Genomic DNA, 21092 nt, shown 5'->3' with positions numbered 1-21092 from the left:
TCATTGATCATTCCATGAACATTTGCACTTAAAAGCAGAAATAAATTTTATCAGAGATATTCTTTTTGGTAACAGATACCCCATTCTTTTTTGTCAATTAATTAAAAAAAACTTCTTCAACAAAATAAGTTAAAAAAAAAGAATACAACTACCACAAATCAGTATAAATAAATAAATGAAACCCAAAACAAACAGAAATTAAAATAAATAAGAGTCAAACTCAAAACAAGCAGAAATTAATATGGGGGTTTAGAGTCGGGTTCTAAACCCCATGATTTCTGAAAGCTATAATATAATTTGTATTTTACCGAAAAAAAATCAAATGAATTTACTGAAAGAAATCTGCATTGTCAGTTTAATATACATATGGCAATATTTATTCCTTAAAACCTTAAATGATTTTTAATTTCTTAGAGTTAGAAAAGTAAAAACACTTAAAATAATTTTTTTTCAGTAAAGTAAAAATTATATTCTGGCTTTTAGAAAGCTTGGGGTTTAGAACCCTACTCATATTAATTTCTGCTTGTTTTAAGTCAATCACTATCAACTATTAAAAAGGGCACTAGCCCTTTGAATTTCCAAATGAATGAGCCCTTTTTTAAGTCTCTTAGTAGGCTAATTGTTCCCAGGAAAACTTATTGGTTGCACTTCTGGTTGTAACAGGGAAAATATACATGTAAAATTTAAAACTATTTTTAAGGCCTCTAATGTGATTTAGTATTGTTTGTTAAAGCTGCTGGTTGAGCAGCTCTTCAAATTCAAAAATCACCATGACCACTTCACAAATAATAAAATGAACAAACATATTTGTATGTGTATCCCTTCTATATAATTCAGTAATACATAAAGGGAGATGCTCAAATTCTAAGGATTTTTTTTATAATTTTGAATTTACTGCTTTCAATAAAAAGCTTATATGCCCCCACAGCATAACTTATAGCCCTTGCCCTGAAGACTGTGGGGGAGTGTCCTGCTAAAAGATATAACTTCAAGAACTTTCAACTGTATTGATCAAAATGGCTATCTCAAAATTTTGATTGGATGTGTTTGGGGAAATAGTGGGTGTGGAAGGGGTTTTAGTTGCCTTCTAATCCCCTTAAATTGCAGCTAGGAGCAATTTAAGGATTTCTCCTTGTAGAAATCTGAAATGATGACTAGTTGTAAATTTCTTTCAACTATTCTTTCTACAACCACTTTCAACAAAAAGGGCACTAGCCATTCCCATTTTCAATCAAATGAGGCCTTTACAATGTTTCTATGACAACTCCTTTGATATATAGTGCCCTGGTCTAGAGAGAAAAAAAAAATAATATATTGTGTCAACATTGTTCTTTACTTATGCAGCATTATTGCACTGCCTATGATAACAAAATTAACTGTAGACCAAAAAGACCTTCCTGTAAAATCAAAGATATTTCAAAATATGAGGCTCCTGATAAGCCCTCAAATATAATCTAATCTTCTGAACAACTGGAAACTCAGAAAAAAAAATAAAAAAAAAAACTTTCCACAAAAATATTCTGTATGTAGTTTTCACTAATAATTTTTAAATCACAAATTTCTCAAACTCTGGTAGAGATAAAACCCCAGTTACATGCCAAAGAGGGATTTATCAAGTACCATGTGACTGAGGCAATTACTATGTTGGCAGAACTCACCAGAATCTAGACAAATGCCTACACCGCCATAAAGAAGACATAAACAAAGCATTAATTTCTAATAGTTCTAATGCTTTCTTTGATTCTGCTTCAGGTAGCCATATTTTTGATAACCCAAGCTGCACAATACTTTTTGAAAAACCTTCCATCATCAGTAATGATTTGGGCATAAAACAAGTGGTTTGGGAATCAATTGAAATTAGACTGAAAAATAATCATAATATTTCTTTAAATAGGGCCTTAGGGGAATATTCATTATATTCTTTACACACAAATTTTATTAAAAATTACCCAACAAAATATTTTACTAAACTAGAATAATAGACAACAGTAATGAACCTGTTACAAAAAGGCCTTTATGGCTTGCTGCCAAAAAAGCAAGATTAGCAAAATATTTACTGAGTTGAATTCCACAGTCTTGAGAAAATTTTGTTAAATTTTTTGTTATTCATATTATTGACTTATGAATAAAATAAACATACCACTTGGTGCCTTTTTTCATGCTCTTTCCAAATATAATAATCATTTCACCCCACCCCTATATATACCAATTCAGGGTATATATTTGCACATTAGGGGGGAGGGGGTGAATTTTATTTCTTATGTAGATGAGAGGTAAGTTTAAACTTACACCCCTCCCCTCCCTAATGTGCAAATATATACCCTGAATTGGTAATATAGGGCTGGGGTGAAATTCCTTAAAAAAAAAGATTGTTATATTTGGAAAGAGCATAAAAAAAGGCATTGAGTTGTATGTTTACTTTATTCATAAGTCAATAATGTGAATAACAAAAAAATTACCAAAATTTCTCCTATTGTTTTTAAGCGTGTTTGTTTGTTATGGAAAGGCAGGGTTTTTGTTGCTATATACTCTAACTGATACAAATGTGCTACATAGGCTATTATAAAATAGGAATTCCATTGTTTTGTTCTTTATATATTCCTAGGAATGTATCTAAAACCATTGGGAGGGGGAGTTTGAGTGTAATTTCAGAAAAGCAACCATTCTACATATTTCTTATGTAAATGAGAGGTAAGTTTAAACTCCCCCCCCCCTCCTGCCCCCAATGTGTAAATATATACCCTGAATTTGTATATACAGGGGTGGAGGTAAAATTCATTTCCAACAAAAATTTCCAGAAAGAGTGTAAAAAAGGCATCAAGTGGCATGTTTATGGGATACCACCAGATGGCTAATTTGACAGTGTATATACATACAAATCTTTAAATTAGCCAACCAGTATTTTAAGCCTAGGAGTCCAGCTGGACAAAAGGAAACATATTAAGAAAACAATTCTAACTCCATAATATGCAGAATAATCCTAGTTAACACATTTTGCTGGGGGAAAGCCTTAACCTTCACTTCTTTTTCCAGTTTTTCTAAGAAATACATGAATTTCATAGAGCCTATAGGCTATATTCACAGAATATATACCCCCACCCCCCTAATGTATAAATAAATACCTAGAATTGCATCCTCAATCTAAATATAACATCCATAGCCTATGCATCACAAATGAACTTTACTCTCATATTAGCCATGTGGTGGATGTCCATAGGCTAGGCCTATGTTTACTTTATTCATAAGTCAATAATATGAATAACAACAAATTTACCAAAATTTCTCCGGTAAAATTCTACTTTAGTTACTTTTGGTTATCTTGGAAAGGGGTTGGGTTAGAAAAATGAAACTTTCAGGAATGGATGTACATGCTAAGGTTTGTCCCGGGAAGGTACTTTGAAGTACCTACCTCCACTCATCCCCCTCTATATAATGGTAAATTACTGCACATTACTAGTTGTTTTTAACTCATATTTCATCCTATATTACTATCATAAATATAAATCACTGCTTACCTTACACAACTTCTGCTTTTAACCTTGTTCATTAAAATATTTTCCAAAATTCTATTTAAATCCTAAGCCATTTAATTTTCAACCCATGCCAACTTTCTTTATGGTATATGAAACCAGGTTTGTTGTGATGTCACACTTGTCTTATCAGAAACCCTTACCCTTAAGGGTAGCAGGCACATGCCAAACAACTCTGTTGATAAGACCATTTAAACTGTATTAATTAGGGAAAGGATCTGACAAGAGAGACCAGTAAAAATAACCCAATGCTTTTTAGAGGACAAATTATGTCATGGGAAGATGTTTTTGAAATTCCCCTTCCATCCAAACTTAAAATTTTCTAAAATTCTACTTTACAGGTTTTTAAAATATTTCTAAACTACTAAAAGATAGAGTACTTAAAAACATTAGAATTAACTTCAGAGGACATATTATATCACAGGAAGATGTTTTTGAAATCCCCCTTCCCCCCAAACTCAAAATTTTCCAAAATTCTAATTTAGTAGCTTTTAAAAAAATTCTAAAGTACTTATAGATAGAGTGTTAAAAACATCAGAATCGAATTCAGAGGACACGTTATATCACGGGACGATGATTTTTAAATCCACCTTCCCCCCAAACTCAAAATTTTCAAAAATTCTACTTTAGGAGCTTTTTAAATATTTCTAAAGCGCTAAAACATAGAGTGCTAAAAACATCAGAATCGACTTCAGAGGACACGTTATATCACGGGAAGAGGTTTTTAAAATCCTCCTTCCCCCCAAACTCAAAATTTTGCAAAATTCTACTTTAGTTCATTGTTAGAGTTCAAGGAGTGAAGAGCTAAACAAGTTTTCAATTGAATCGGATATAGTTCTTGCTGAAATTTGTTGAAATTGTGTAAGGAACTAAGCACATATTACAAGCGTGAGTACTTTGGGGTGGAAGATTGGAACATTTAGTAGTTGAATTTTGTTACCTGTAGTGCCCCCCCCTCGTATCTGCAGATTGTATAATGGCAAAATACACAGAGTTCGATCTTGTCCTAGCTTCTTTTAAGGGATACCCCTTATGGCCATCAGTAGTTATTAAAACCACCAAAGACCAGAAAAATCAAGCTAGATACCTAGTCTTTTGCTACGGTACCCACTCTGAGCATTTTATAGCTGAAGCTCATATCCGCAACTGGAATGAGCACTTTAAAGAAGCCTGTACAAGGACAGATAAAGATGTAAATAAGGCTTTTGAAGAGCAGCGCCTATTCCCTGATATTTTCAAGACTAAGAGTAAAGCTTACTTGTCTCTACTAAAAAAAACTAAAGTAAAATCCAGCCTAGCACCGTCAACTCCGACTTCCGCAGCAGCATCAACTTTAAAGGAAATAATAAATGAAACTCAAGAGGAACTAATGAACACTAAGTCCAACCTAATGAATGACATTTCTCGTGTCGTATCAGACACAATGAAAGATCGCTAAGCTTCTGAAATTATCAGTGAAGATATTGTGAACGAAGTTTATGATTCTATTTCCCTTGAATATAATGCTAAATTTGAAAAAATTGAATCAACTCTTCAGAGACTTTATAATGCTGTGAACTTGCTTGAAAATAAAATTTCTAAAATAGAGGACAGGGTTGACCAACTTGAGCAGGATACCTTACTTGACACCCTAATTTTCTACGGTGTGAAACCAAACCCCAATGTGGAATTGATGGATAATCTTATTGAAGTGATAACAAAAATAATGGGCTTGCAAGATTTCAAAAAAATGGACCTCTTAAAGGCTAATCGATTCCGTCAGCCTGCTACTCAAACTGAGAATGTGAAAATTGCCCCCATCCTGGTAAAATTTTCAAACTTGGATATTGCTCAAAAAGTGTTTGCAGCAAAAAGTAAGTTGGTTAAGTCAGGTGTATTTGTGTCTGAAAACCTAACTAAAAAGCGTCGCGATCTATTAAGCGCGGCTCGCAGCTCCTTTGGTCCAAGAAGTGTTTGGTCTGATCATGGACAAGTTCTAGCCAAAGTTCCGGGTGAAACTCGTATACGTAAAATTAACTATTCACATGAATGCATTAGTATGTGACTTGTTAGTATTTTTCTTATTTTGTAAATGCCTTCCACAGTTCATTGATTTTCATTTATTTACTTTATTTATTTATTTTTTCATTTTTGCTTCTCTTTCAGTGCTAATGGTTCATTCCGATAATACCTGCTGTCCAATTAGTTATTTGTTTGTTTGTAATCTTTTGACAGGTTTTTATTTTGCAATTGATTTAAGTAAAGATTTCTTTTTGGTTCATCTGGTGACTAATAGACTCCAAGTAAAACCTGTTTTTGTGAATTTTTTAAGCCATGAGAGTCGGCTTTGGAGTTTGAATATAATCCTTTCGATGTAATTAGTATTGTAAATAATTATGTGGGTCAGGTTAATCAAAGTTCGATTAATATAAACCCTATTTGTTATAGTAAATATGTTTCGGATTTGGGGAGAGAGGAGGTTACCAAAGGAAATTATTCTTTGACAGCATTTAAGTTTAACATTCAGGGTCTCTCCTCGTCAATTGATAATTTATGACAAATTGTTTCGGATGGACAGCCTGATGTTGTGGGTTTATGTGAGACGTTTTTAATTATTTTTTTTTAATATACAGAGATGGTTAGGGGCTAGGTTAAGTTGGGTCAGGTATTTAATGTAATGGGTTGTGCGTGGCCTGCTTTCCATAATTCTTTGTCGTAGTTTTCATAATTTTGTTTCGAAGGTATTATATTATCACCATGTTTTGGTATACATCATTAGGATTAACGTAAGTTCTATTTTTGGGTGTGTTTCTTTGAATTGACAAGTGCCGAGTTTTCATGATTCTTATAAATTTTTTATATGCAGTGAATTCAGTTAAAAAAGTGTCTAGCCAGGTAAAGAATCTTCATTTATTGATGTAATCATACACAATATGTATGCAAGACATTTATGCATTTGTGGCCAAAAATTTCAGTGGTCCATTTGTACATCGTAAATAATTTCTTAGACTACATTGCATTTCCAGCTATATTTAAAATGAGAAGAAAGTATAAAAACGAGTAAAACTTTTGACAATAAACAGTCATTTGATTTTAAGTATATTTTTAAATTCATTACCAACACCAGAAAACAACAGAGAATAATGATAAAGAACAAAAATCTACGTTTTAATTTAACTCCGCCAATTATCTTTTCGAAAAGAGTTTCAGGACTTTGTGCGTATTTATAAGTGCATGTGTGTATGCTCCGTAATGCTCCTAAGGAATAAATACAAAAAAGGTCTTGGGGCTTCTTTACTCCTTTTACTCCTTGTATAAGGTCAGATTTTAATCCTCTAATGGCGTGTCATATTGTTTGGAATAAGTTGCCTGAATCAGCTCGAGGGTGCCACTCATTCGGTTTGTTTAGGAAAAAAAAATAAAAAAACAAAAATTTTTTTTTTTTTTTTTTTTTTTTTTTAGTCTGTTTAATCTAATTAATTAATTTAGCTTATTTATTCTATTTCTTCTATAGTTTTCATTGTATCTATATTTTCTTTTCTTCTCCTTTGTATGTGAGCAAGTGTTTTGTTTTTCATTTTTGAGTAAGCAGTTCATGTGTCTTCCCCCTTTGTACAGGCCAATGAGCCTTTGGGGGAATAATAGCATGTAATATTGTATGTGTATATATATTGAAGAATAAAACTTATCTTATCTTATCTTAGAAGCTTTTAAAATATTTCTAAAGCACTAATAGATAGAGTGCTAAAAACATCAGAATCGAAATCAGAGGACAAATATTGTTACGGGAAGATGTTTTAGAAATCCCCCTTCCCCCCAAACTCAAAATTTTCAAAAATTCTACTTTATAAGCTTTTAAAATATTTCCAAAGCACTATTAGATAGAGCGCTACAAATATCGGACTCGACTTCAGATGACAAATTATGTTATGAGAAGATGTTTTTGAAATCCCCCTTCCCCCAAACACAAAATTTTACAAAATTATAATTTCGTAGTTTTTTTAAATATTTATAAAGCTCTAAGACATAGAGCGCTACAAACATCAGAATCAACTGTAGAGGATAAATTATGTTATGGGAAGATGTTTTTGAAATCCCCCTTCCCCCCAACTCAAAATTTTATAAAATTCTACTTTAGGAGCTTTTTAAATATTTCTAAAGCAATAAGACATAGAGCGCTAAAAACATCAGAATCGACTTCAGAGGACACATTATATAACGGGAAGAGGTTTTTAAAATCCACCTTCCCCCCAAACTCAAAATTTCCAAAAATTCTACTTTAGAAGCTTTTTTAAATATTTCTAAAGCTCTAAGACATAGAGCGCTACAAACATCAGAATCCTCTTTAGAGGACACATTATATGACTGGAAGATGTTTTTGAAATCCCCCTTCCCCCCACACACAAAATTTTATAAAATTCTACTTTTGAATATTTTAAGATAATTATAAAGCACTAAGAGATAGTGCTAAAAAAATAAGACATAACTTCAGGAGACATGGTATATCACAGGAAGAGGTTTTTAAAATCCCACTTCCCCCCAAACTCAAAATTTTCTAAAATTCTACTTTAGGAGCTTTTTAAATATTTCTAAGGCGCTAAGACATAGAGCGCTAGAAACATCATAATCATCTTTAGAGGACAAATTATATTATGGGAAGATGATTTTGAAATCCCCCTTCCCCCCAAATTCAAAATTTTCCAAAATTCTAGTTTAGAAGATTTTAATATATTTCTAAAGAACTAATAGATGGAGTGTTAAAAACATCAGAATCGACTTCAGAGGACACTGTATATCACGGGAAGAGGTTTGGAAAATCCCCCTTCCCCCCAAACTCTAAATTTTATAAAATTCTACTTTATGAGCTCTTAAAATATTTCTATAGCACTAAGACATAGAGCGCTACAAACATGAGAATCAACAGAGAACAAATTATATTATGGGAAGATGTTTTTTAAATCCCCCTTCCCCCCAAACTCAAAATTTTCTAAAATTCTACTTTAGAAGCTTTTAAAATATTTCTAAAGCACTAATAGATAGAGTGCTAAAAACATCAGAATCGACTTCAGAGGACAAATATTGTTACGGGAAGATGTTTTTGAAATCCCACTTCCCCCCAAACTCAAAATTTTCTAAACTTCTACTTTAGAAGCTTTTAAAATATTTCTAAAGCACTAATAGATAGATTGCTAAAAACATCAGAATCGACTTTAGAGGACAAATATTGTTACGGGAAGATGTTTTTAAAATCCCCCTTTCCCCCCAAACTCAAAATTTTCCAAAATTGTTACTTTAGAAACTTTTTTAAATATTTCTAAAGCGCAAAGACATAGAGCGTTACAAACATCAGAATCAACTTTAGAAGACAATTTATGTCATGGGAAGATGTTTTTGAAATCCCCCTTCCCCCAAAACTCAAAATTTTCCAAACTTCTACTTTTGAAGCTTTTTAAATATTTCTAAAGCACTAATAGATAGAGCGCTACAAATATCAGAATCGACTTCAGAGGACAAATTATGTTATTGGAAGAAGTTTTTGAAATCCTCCTTCCCCCCAAACTAAAAATTTTCCAAAATTCTACTTTAGAAGCTTTTTTAAATATTTGTAAAGCGCTAAGACACAAAACGTGCAGAAATTATTTAAAAAAAAACTATGTTTTTAACGTTAATACGTTTTACTTTAAACAGGCTGAGTCACAAGTTCAAACAATAAAATGGACAGGGGTTAGGAGGTACAGTTGGGGGGCCTGCCACCCCCCAAACTCGCGCATTTGCAGCCTTTAGATAAAAAAAAAAAGTTTTTTAAACTGAAAATAAGGAGCGACATTAAAACTTAAAAAGAACAGAAATTATTGCGTATATGAAAGGGGCTGTCCCCTCTTCAACGCCTCGCTCTTTACGCTAAAGTTTTTTATTGTTTAAAAAAAATAGTACCTCCTAACCCCTGTATGTTTTAAGGTTCGAACTTGTGACTCAACCTATTTAGTCCCCGCCCAACCCCTACCCCAGCGATCAAAAACCCTTTCAGCTAACCTTTCAAACCACGAAACAAAAATTTTATATAAGTTACAGCAATTTCTACATATTTTGAATCGCGGATGTAAAAAAGAAAAGCAAAATCTTTCAACATTATAGGATTAAGCTATTTGAATATGTTTTATGTTGTTACCCAACTCAAAATGTTAAGGGGTTTCCAAAAAAATAATCAAAACGAATATAGATTATTCGGTACTTGTGCATTATAAATAACCCACCGCTATAGACTGTACAAGGAAACCAGACAAACGGGTATTTGTTAGACTAATGGATCAAAAAGCGTGATTTCTTATTGCGTTTACAATATTTAAACTGTTGTTTTTTTGGGTTTAGAGGGAAAAAGGTACATAGGTTAGGTTACATATTTAATATATGCTATAATTTACCCCCACCCCCTAATGTGAAAATATATTGCCCAAATTTGTTTCTAAACTATTATTTTCGTAGTATTTTATTTTATTTAATTGGAAGTAACCAAAATTAAATTATTTTGTGTATAGTGGTGGGTTATTTATAATGCATAAGTACCGATTCTTCTATAGTCAAATATGTACTTCCGCCGCCTCTCTCCCCCTCCCTATTTACACTTCAATAACGTCTCGCAGCTTCAAGAATGAAGATTGCTACACTAAACTATTTGGAAAAAAACATTTGGAGTGCTTTAAGAACAAATGGGGCTAGATATCCTAAATTGCCATATTTTCTGTTACAACATTTTAAAAATGAACTAGTAAATAATACCTATAAAAAACAAATTAGTTGGGGTTATAAAGCTCCGATATATGTTTCATGAAATGGTGCATTCTCGAGGAGATTGAATATTTTTTTTGAAATAGTGCTCTGCTAGATATCCTTCCATATGTTCTTCTCTTCTGCCATATTACCTTAAATTACCTTAAATCGCACTTGCTAGCGATAGGACGAATCCTGTGTCCGCCAGCTTCAGTGATGATAGTTAATCATCATTTGTGGCGTCCCAAATGGTGCACCACGGTTTGTTGAGCCACTCTCTATCCACTGATGACTTAAACGCATCCACGCTGGTAGAGGTTACTGTTTTTTCACTAAGGGAGTTCCACAAGCTGACAACTCTATTTGAGAAGAACTTGTTCCTTAGTCTGGTGTTGGCTCGTTTTCGGAATTGCTTTTGAGAATGACCACGAGTTCTCTTTGAATTGTCCGGTTGAAAAAGGCCAGGAATGGTATCCTCAGCATTTAGGAGCTTGTATGCTGTTATCACATCGCCTCGTTTGCGACGATATGTTAGAGATGGTATTCAAAGCTTACGGAGACGGGATGGATAAGGGACATCATAGAGGTCTCTAATACATTTCGTTGCCCTCCTCTGGACTGATTCTAGAGCTGCTTGGTCTGTCTTATTGATTGGGCATGCGATACCCATTCCAAACTCTAGCCTTGGTCAAACTAGACTCTTGTATAGCTTGGTCATAACAGTTGGAGATCTACTAGTGAACGTCCTTTTGATTAAGCCAAGAGTCTGAGTAGCCTTTGCAATAGTCGCTTGTTCATGAATATGAAATTTCAATTCGTCGTCTACCAGGACACCAAGATCTCTCTCTGCGTGGCTGCTGGAAATGGCATTTCGGGACCCATCCCTACAATCCATATGGTACTGAGTGTGTGGGTTTTTCTTCCCAAGGTGGAGAGTCTTGCATTTTGATGCGTCGAATTCAGGCCTCCAAATATTAGTCCAGTGAGTGAATGTATCGAGGTCCAGTTGGATCGACTTAATATTCTCTGCTGTGTCTGCACGACCGATAAGTTTCGAGTCATCAGCGTAGAGGCTTACTTTGTTATTTAGGATCTTTGGCACGTCATTTATATATATATTAAATAAAGTTAGACCCAAAATCGTGCCCTGGGGGACACCACTTCCAACAGTGGCCACATTGGAGAAAAACGTCCTTCCATCCTCGCCAAATACTTTAACCGTCTGTTTCCTATCTGTGAAGAACTGCATCACCCACTCAACCACACCGCCACTCACCCCAATAGCTTGGAGCTTGATTCGAAGTCTTTTATGGCAGACTTTGTCAAACGCCTTTGCCAAATCGAGTAGTATCATATCGACTGGGTACCCCTGGTCTAGAAGATTGGTGATATAATTATAAGAATCAATCAAGTTTGTTTCAACCGACCGACCAGACCTAAAGCCATGCTGACATGATGAGAATAGTTTATTGGTTGTCAAGTGTTTCAGGATTGCAGTGTTAACAATCGCTTCTAGTAGCTTCCAGACTGCAGAAGTGACACTGATTGGCCGGTAATTGCTTGCGTCCTCTTTGCTGCCACCCTTATGTAAGGGAGTTATGTGGGCCATGCGCCAATCCTGCGAGATACACTTTTCATCTAGGGATTTCTGAAAAAGGTGAGTGAGCGGGCCTGATAGTTCAACATGCAATTCTTTAAGAAGCCTTGGGTGTACACCATCAGGTCCCACCGACTAATTGGGATTCAACTTTTTTAGGCGTGACTCTATATTTCCCCTCTGAACTGTACGCGGGGGCAGAGGGGTAAGGCGGGTATCAGTCAGGGGGTCTGGAAGAGGGGCATTATCAGGTTGAGTAAATACAGATGTAAACTGCCTATTTACGGCATTGGCACTTTCTATTGGGTCATCTATTATACGGTCATTATCTTTAAGTCGCGTAACAGAGTGTCTACCAGGTTTATGGGCTGAGGCATAATTCCAAAAGCGTTTTGGATTTAACTTGCTTGCTGCTGCTACAGCCTCCTCATGCTGTTCAAATAACTTTCTGGATAGATTTCTGACTTGATTTCGTGTCTTGGTACATTTTGTGTAGTGGTTCTCATTGTGTATATTCTGTTTATATAGTCTCCAATACCTTTTCTTCTTATTTCTTGCTCTCTTCAATTCTTTGGTCATAAATGGTAGCGTTTTGGTTTTACGAGCCCATCTTACTATAGTATTTTTCTCTGAGACCTCTAGAAGTATTTTCTTCATCATATTCCACGATCTATCAACATCATTCTCAGTGATAAAGGACCAATCCTGCCCCGCCAACTCTTGCTTCATCAGACGGTAATCTCTATACACATGTTTGGTAAAAACTGATTTTTCTGGATACAGTCTAAGGGAGCATCGTATGGCAGCGTGATCGCTTGCCATATATGTGGGTATATTTTCTCGAACTTCAAGCCAGTGTCTTTCGATGTTTTGTGTGAGCACCTGTTGCAGCGTCAACAAAATTTATGCTGTGGTTGACGTGTAAATACTAATAGCCCTGGCTAGCCAGGCAATCGTAGGCCCTCCAACAGTCACTGATAATTGTTGTCCCTGGCAGGATTCGGTTTTGTATAATTCCCAACAACGTGGCACTACTTCTATCCGGCACAGAAGCCATGAATGAATTACCAGTTCCTCGCTCTATTCCACCAAACACCCAAGCATCCGCGACAATCCGACCACGATTATATTTACGCTTCCCAAATTTGGCTTCATCTATCTCAACAATGACTCCTTCTCCTCCCAAAGGAGCGGAGTTTGAATGACATATGTACATACAAACCTCTCTGTAGAACTGGCTCCAATCCACAAAGTTTTTTTTTACAACAAGTAACATTGTTGATCATGAAATTCTCCCTTGGAGGCGGTATTTGAAGCCAAATCATCAAAAAACAGAAATGTTTTAGCAGAGAAAGGTGTGAACCAGCCATCCATGTTTTGTCATAGACCGATTTTGAAAAATTACACTTTACCTGAGAATATTCTCGGCCACCTCGGATAGGTATAAGCCTATACTTCTGGCAACAAAACGAATTTCTATATTTTAAAGCAAATCTGGCCACAGTTATCACAATTCCTGCTTCTCAATAACATGCTATGGTTATAATACAACTCTAAGACTGCCTCGACAGTAGAAAATTGAATCATTTTGCTTGTTTAGTCCCAGGTTGCAGAAATTTAACTGGCAGAAACCGTAATGCTTTCGAGTCGGCACTGATGTCTTTTCAAAAAAAAACTTAAATGAAAGATTAAATTTAATTTATACAAGGATTTTCTTTTTTTTTTTTTTTTTTTTTTTATTTAACAACATTTCCATATACCTCGCTGTTCTTCTGTAATTTTTTAGTGGCCCTATTACCAGGAAATAATTATTTTCTGACTGAAACTGTCCAAATACTTTACCCCCCAGGGAAAATACCCCCCGCCCATAGAAAAGAAGGCTAGAATTTTACAAAATTATGAGTTTGGAGCGAAGGGGGATTTCAAAAACATCTTCCCATAACATAATTTGGCCTCTGAAGTCGATTCTGATATTTTTACCGCTTTATCTATTAGTGCTTTGGAAACATTTAAAAAGCTTCTAAAGTAGAATTTTGGAAAATTTTGAGTTTGGGGGGAAGGGGGATTTCAAAAAACTCTTCCCGTGATATAACGTGTCCTCTGAAGTCGATTATGATGTTTTTAGCACTCTATCTATTGGTGCTTTAGAAATATTTAAAAAGCTTCTAAAGTAGAATTTTGGAAAATTTTGAGTTTGGGGGGAAGGGGGATTTCAAAAACATCTTCCCATCAAATAAATTGTCTTCTAAAGATGATCCTGATGTATTTAGCTCTCTATGTCGTAGTGCTTTAGAAATACTTAAAATATTTTAAAAGCTCCTAAAGTAGAATTTTAGAAAATTTTGAGTTTGGGGGGAAGGAGGATTTAAAAAACATCTTCCCATAATATAATTTGTCCTCTAAAGATGATTCTGATGTTTGTAGCGCTCTATGTCTTAGCGCTTTAGAAATATTTAAAAAAGCTTCTAAAGTAGAAATTTGGAAAATTTTGAGTTTGGGGGGAAGGGGGATTTTAAAAACCTCTTCCCGTGATATAAAGTGTCCTCTGAAGTCGATTCTGATGTTTTTAGCGCTCTATGTCTTAGTGCTTTAGAAATATTTTAAAAGCTTCTAAAGTAGAATTTTAGAAAATTTCGAGTTTGGGGGGAAGGGGGATTTTCAAAACCTCTTCCCGTGATATACCGTGTCCTCTGAAGTCGATTCTGATGTTTTTAGCACTCTGTCTATTAGTGCTTTGGAAATATTTAAAAAGCTTCTAAAGTAGAGTTTTGGAAAATTTGGAGTTTGGGGGGAAGGGGGATTTAAAAAACATATTCCCATCACATAAATTGTCATCTAAAGTTGATTCTGATGTTTGTAGTGCTCTATGTCTTAGCGCTTTAGATATATTTAAAAAAGATTCTAAAGTAGAAATTTTGAAAATTTTGAGTTTGGTGGGAAGGGGGATTTTAAAAACCTCTTCCCGTGATATAACGTGTCCTCTGAAGTCAATTCTGATGTTTGTAGCTCTCTATCTCTTAGCGCTTTAGAATTTTGTAAAAAGCTCCTAAAGTATAATTTTTGAAAACTTTGTGTTTTTGGGAAAGGGGGATTTCAAATACATCTTCCCATAATATAATTTGTCCTCAAGATGATTGTGATTTTTGTAGTGCTCTATGTCTTAGCGCTTTAGAATTATTTAAAAAGCACCTCAAGTAGAATTTTAGAAATTTTTGAGTTTGGGGGGAAGGGAGATTTTAAAAACCTCTTCCCGTGATATAGCGTGTCCTCTGAAGTCGATTCTGATGTTGTTAGCACTCTATCTATTAGTGCTTTAGAAATATTTAAAAAGCTCCTAAAGTAGAATTTTGGAAAATTTTGAGTTTGGGGGGAAGTATGATTTTCAAAACCTCTTCCCGTGATATAAGGTGTCCTCTGAAGTTGATTGTGATATTTTTAGCACTCTATGTCTTAGTGCTTTAGAAATATTTAAAAAGTTCCTAAAGTACAATTTTAGAAAATTTTGAGTTTAGGGGGAAGGGGGATTTTAAAAGCTTTTCCCGTGATATAACGTGTCCTCTGAAGTCGATTCTGATGTTTTTAGCACTGTATCTTTTAGCGCTTTAGAAATATGTAAAAAATCTTCGAAAGTAAAATTTTGGAAAATTTTGAGTTTGGGGAAAGGGGGATTTTAAAAACCTCTTCCCGTGATATAACGTGTCCTCTGAAGGCGATTCTGATGTTTTTAGCACTCTATGTCTTAGCGCTTTAGAAATATTTAAAAAGCTACTAAAGTAGAAATTTGGAAAATTTTGAGTTTGGGGGGAAGGGGGATTTTAAAAACCACTTCCCTTGATATAAAGTGTCCTCTGAAGTCGATTCTGATACGTGTCCTCAGAAGTTGATTTTGATGTTTTGAGCACTCTATCTATTGGTGCTTTATAAATAATATTAAAGTTTAGAAAGTAGAATTTTAGAAAATTTGATGTGTGGCGGGAAGGGGGATTTCAAACACATATTATCAACACGTAAATTACTCTATAGAGATAGTTCTTTTTGCTTTAGTGTTGGCTGTTGTACTTATTTGGTAATATTTTAAATAATTTTAAAGATTCTAAATCAGAATTTTTTAAAATTTTGAGTTTTGGGGGAGGGGGGATTTCAAAAACATCTTTCCGTGATATAACGTGTCCTCTGAAGTTGATTCTGATGTTTTTAGCACTCTATGTTTTAGCGCTTTAGAAATATTTAAAAAGCTCCTAAAGTAGAATTTTAGAAAATTTTGAGTTTGGGGGGAAGGGGATTTCAAAAGCCTCTTCCCGTGACATAACGTGTCCTCTGAAGTCGATTCTGATGTTTTTAGCACTGTATCTTTTAGAGCTTTAGAAATATGTAAAAAAGCTTCGAAAGTAAAATTTTGGAAAATTTTGAGTTTGGGGGAAGGGGGATTTTAAAAACCTCTTCCCGTGATATAACGTGTCCTCTGAAGTCGATTCTGATGTTTTTAGCACTCTATGTATTATTTCTTTAGAAATATTAAAAAAGCTACTAAAGTAGAATTTTATAAAATTTTGAGTTTGGGGGGAAGGGGGATTTTAAAAACCTCTTCCCGTGATATAACGTGTCCTCTGAAGTCAATTCTGATGTTTTTAGCACTGTATCTTTTAGTACTTTAGAAATATTTTAAAAGCTTCTAAAGTAGAATTTTAGAAAATTTTGAGTTTGGGGGGAAGGGTGATTTCAAAAACCTCTTCCCGTGATATAACGTGTCCTCTGAAGTCGATTCTGATGTTTTTAGCACTCTATCTATTAGTGCTTTAGAAATATTTAAAAAGCTTCTAAATTATAAGTTTGGAAAATTTTGAGTTTGGGGGGAAGGGGGATTTCAAAAACATCTTCCCATGACATAAATTGTCTTCTAAAGTAGATTCTGATGTCTGTAGTGCTGGATGTTGTAGTGCTTTAGAAATATTTTAAATATTTTAAAAGATTTTAAAGTAGAATTTTGAAAAATTTTGAGTTTGGGGGGAGGGGGATTTCAAAAACATCTTCCCTTGATATAATGCGTCCTCTGAAGTCGAGTCTGATGTTTTTAGCACTGTATCTTTTAGTACTTTAGAAATGTTTAAAAAGCTTCTAAATTAGAATTTTAGAAAATTTTGAGTTTGGGGGAAGGGTGATTTCAAAAACCTTTTCCCGTGATATAATGTGTCCTCTGAAGTCAATTCTGATGTTTTTAGCACTCTATCTTTTAGTACTTTAGAAATATTTCAAAAGCTTCTAAAGTAGAATTTTAGAAAATTTTAAGTTTGGGTGGAAGGGGAATTTCAAAAACATCTTCCCATGACATAATTTGTCCTCTAAAAAGGATTAGGTTATTTTTACTGGTCTCTGTTGTCAAATCCTTTCCTTAATTAATACAGTTTAAATGGTCTTATCAACAGAGTTGTTTGGCATGTGCCTGCTACCCTTAAGGGTAAGGATTTCTGATAAGGCAAGTGTGACATCACAACAAACCTGGTTTCATATACCATAAAGAAAGTGGGCATGGGTTGGAAATTAAATGGCTTAGGATTTAAATAGGATTTTGGATATATATTTTAATGAACAAGGTTAAAAGCAGAAGTTGTGTAAGGTAAGCAGTGATTTATATTTATGATAGTAATATAGGATGAAATATGAGTTAAAAACAACTAGTAATATGCAGTAATTTACCATTATATAGAGGGGGGATGAGTGGAGGTAGGTACTTCAAAGTACCTTCCCGGGACAAACCTTAGCATGTACATCCATCCCTGAAAGTTTCATTTTCCTAACCCAACCCCTTTCCAAGATAGCCAAAAGTAACTAAAGTAGAATTTTACCCACAATATACACTATTAGGCTATAAAATAGGAATTTCTTTGTTTTGTTCTTTATTTATTCCTAGGGATGTATACAAAACCGTTGGGAGGGGGAGTTTGAGTGTAGTCTTAGAAAAGCAACAGTAAAATTTAAAAATAGCATACAGTAGGCCTAAGAAATTTAATGGTACTACTCTTATTTGTTTAGTAGGTTTTCTTCAAAAGTGGTCAACCTACCAGTGCCATTGTTTAGGGGTGGCAAGGGGGGCAGTCGCCCCCCCAATAAATTGAAAAAAGCTATTATATAGCCCATGCCCCTTGACTTTCTGGATGTGGAACTTGTTTGCCCCTCAATAAAAATGCTGGAGCTACACTCCTGCCAACTACTTAATATTTACCAAAACAATTATGTTGTTACCATAAACTATGCAGGCCCAAATTAAGCAAAGACTTACTGTTGAGCTAATATTCTTAAGATTGTCATCTGTAGATATGTCCACTCTCCCTGGGGAATCAGGAAGCAGCGAAACTTCTACTTGCTTGTTATCTAGACTTCTTCTTAGCCTGTAGAGGTCTTGTAAGCTGACTACATGATGTAGAGGATCTACTTTTTCTTTTGTTTCAGGAACACGTCTCAAGCAGCATATTTGTGCAACAAAAATGACAATAAATAAAAATACTGCTTTCATAACTCTTGAGGAAAGACCTAATTAATCTGTTTCTTCCTGAAATAGCTTGAAACTGTTAGATCTAACGTTGAAGAATTATGCTGGACCATGTCTTCACCTACATTTTCCGACGAGCCGCACAAAGTTGTTTTGTAAGCCAAAATGCAAATTGAAATTATACCGCAATGCAAAGGATCACCATGACCACGTTTCAAATGCAAAGTTTTTCATGTTTTCTTTTGAAAATATCCTATTTAAACTGGGTACTGTTCACAAAACGAGAGTCACCTTCTGTATTTAAAGTTTTGAACTTTTCCTTATTGACCCGGATTAAGGTAAATTTTAAATATAATATAAATTTCACGAATGTAGCAAAATAATTATGGGATTACTATAATAATTTATCAAAATTGAGGCAAGCACTATGATGAACATATGAAATCACGAACGAAATTGATAATTTTAAGACTCTGTGTTGGCAGCACATTCTGACCGCCTTTTTAATGCAAAATTTTGCCTCCATTCTTTTTTCTCTTTCCATCGCCAATATCCTATTTACCTTGGTTTGCAAACATATGGTTTTTCAAATGCAGCAACGACGAATGGCTGGCTAACAAAACAATCTTTCGTAATGAGTCAACTTTCATCCGCAAAACTTGTTTTAATCATTTCAACCTTTTTCTGATTGTAGCCCTAGAAAGCAGAATTGAACCACATTTTTCGTACAGCTTACTGTTTAAAATATAGTCAGTAAGTTGGATACCCAAAATAATCCATACATTTTCTCAGGAAAATGTCTAGTAAATCCTCCTCCGTTCTTTGGAGCATCCACAATCCAAAGCCATACCTGACCACCGTAGCTTCCAATATTCAGTTTTTGTTTCGCAGACTTATCTTCCTGTTTTTCCATCTTTTTTCAACTGTGAAAAAAGACCCTGGTCCTTAGCTATTCTACTTTTAAAATCTTCACTGTACCTGTCGTCTTTACTAATAATGCTACCTAGGTACGCCAAAGTGCAACTGCTAGAAACTGAGACTGTGACTCTTGGAATACTTGTGGCTGTGACTGCTGGCGACTATGACTACTTGCGATTTCAAATGCGATAACTTGCGACTACCACTATGACTGTTTGTGACTGTTACTACTTGCGGTTATGACTACTTGTGACTGCTGTAACTAATATTCATACTTTGACTACCTGCGGTTCTGACTACTTTCAACTGCTACTACTACTGTTACTAATATTGTGACTATGGCTTAAACTGCTACTGAGGCTTCTACCTCTACTGCTACTACTACTACCACTGTTACTACTACTGCTACTACTGCTACTATTACTAATACTAATATTACTACTACCACTGCTAGTACAACTACTATTACTGCAACTTCTACTATTACTACTGCACTACTGCTACAACTAATGTTAATAAAACAACTAATACACTATATCTAAAGAGATTAATTGTATCAAGGTTGTCAAAAGGGCTTAAATGCAATATCTCAGGAACGGAAAAGGGTATTAAGTTGATATTTCCTTAGAAAGCTTACGGGGGTGCAGAACTAATTCAAAGACGCTACGTATATTCAAATTGTCAAAAGGATGTCAGTAAGATATACCAAGAGCAGCTAAAGGAGTTACGTTGCAACTTTAAGGGCATGTTGTTTGGGATGTTGAACTAAATCAATAGACGCTATGTGCATCCAAGCACAAATGACATTCTGATATTCAGATGGCATAGCGGCCTTAGCTCTACTCCTTTTTGTTGCAGTTTCTGTTTGTTTCAAGTTTGAATTTCGTTTTAAATTTTAATTTCTGTTTGTTTTTACGTTTCAATTATTGTTTGAAAGTTATTTATGTTCATTTTGCGCTTGAAATACAATTCACTTTATTTTTGCTCGTAACAGAGTTAATTTAGCTCTTTACTTTTTTTGAAAAATTTTTTTGTAGTTTTTTTTTTTTTTTTTTACAAAAGGCTACTGAAGTGTAACTTGCGCTTAAGTTTAAGAATAAATACTTAAAGACTAAAGTTATAAATTTAAAGCCGTGTTGCATACATTTTTGGTGGAATATTCCGTCATAATTTTTTTTAGTGGTAGGGAACTGATAAAGATTCTTCTCTTTCCTTTTACATCTTTGGGCAATTGGTCGAACGCAATCGATTTGGAAATTTACTCATTAGAATCTGGAAATAGGACCCAATTTTTCTCCGATTGCCGTCAATCATATTTTAATATCCATGTATTTTAACAAATTCTGCCATATGAATAGTTATGGGGCTGCAGAAGCGCATTCCTATGTCTCGATTGAGAGAGATAACTGCATCGCCATCCCTAGGGTTAAGAACATCCTGTCAAAGGAAGAATTATTTCTAGAAAATTCAGGCATGTAGAAGCAAGCATTTAAATTTGGAATGAAGACAGTTTGCCCCCAAGTTTGCTTATCATGGAATCTTGCTATTATAGGCCCCCCATTGGAATCAGAAAACTCGATGTTTTCCTTTTGTTGACTCCTCTCCGTCTGCTTGAAAAATACATCCACTTTATAACCACTCTATTCTCAATCCAGCGAATAGAAATTTATTGCCAAATCCATTGATCCGGAGTGATTTTGCAGAACACACATGTAAAGGTTATGCTAACTATATAAAGATTTATTGAGATCGATGTGTACAAATTGAGAAAGTAAATTAGGCTGTATACATCACCTCTTTCATCCACCATAAC

At 34.6% G+C, this 21092-nt stretch overlaps 1 protein-coding gene across 1 annotated transcript in view; it reads right to left on the bottom strand.

Annotated features, from left to right (window-relative positions):
• LOC148950640 (uncharacterized) overlaps positions 1-18394 on the bottom strand; it is a 140387-nt gene extending 121993 nt beyond the window's left edge. The window contains exon 1 of the mRNA XM_089092532.1: positions 18152-18394. Within this exon, the coding sequence (XP_088948658.1) occupies positions 18152-18385 (234 nt within the window). The 5' untranslated portion in view covers positions 18386-18394. The remainder of the gene's footprint in view (positions 1-18151) is intronic.
• Positions 18395-21092: the final 2698 nt, after the last annotated feature.

Source organism: Artemia sp. Qi Xiang Cuo, chromosome 7, assembly GCF_049724085.1.
Source record: "Artemia sp. Qi Xiang Cuo chromosome 7, ASM4972408v1, whole genome shotgun sequence".
In the NCBI taxonomy this organism is placed as follows: Eukaryota; Metazoa; Arthropoda; class Branchiopoda; order Anostraca; family Artemiidae; genus Artemia; species Artemia sp. Qi Xiang Cuo.
This window is presented reverse-complemented; position numbering and strand designations above follow the sequence as displayed.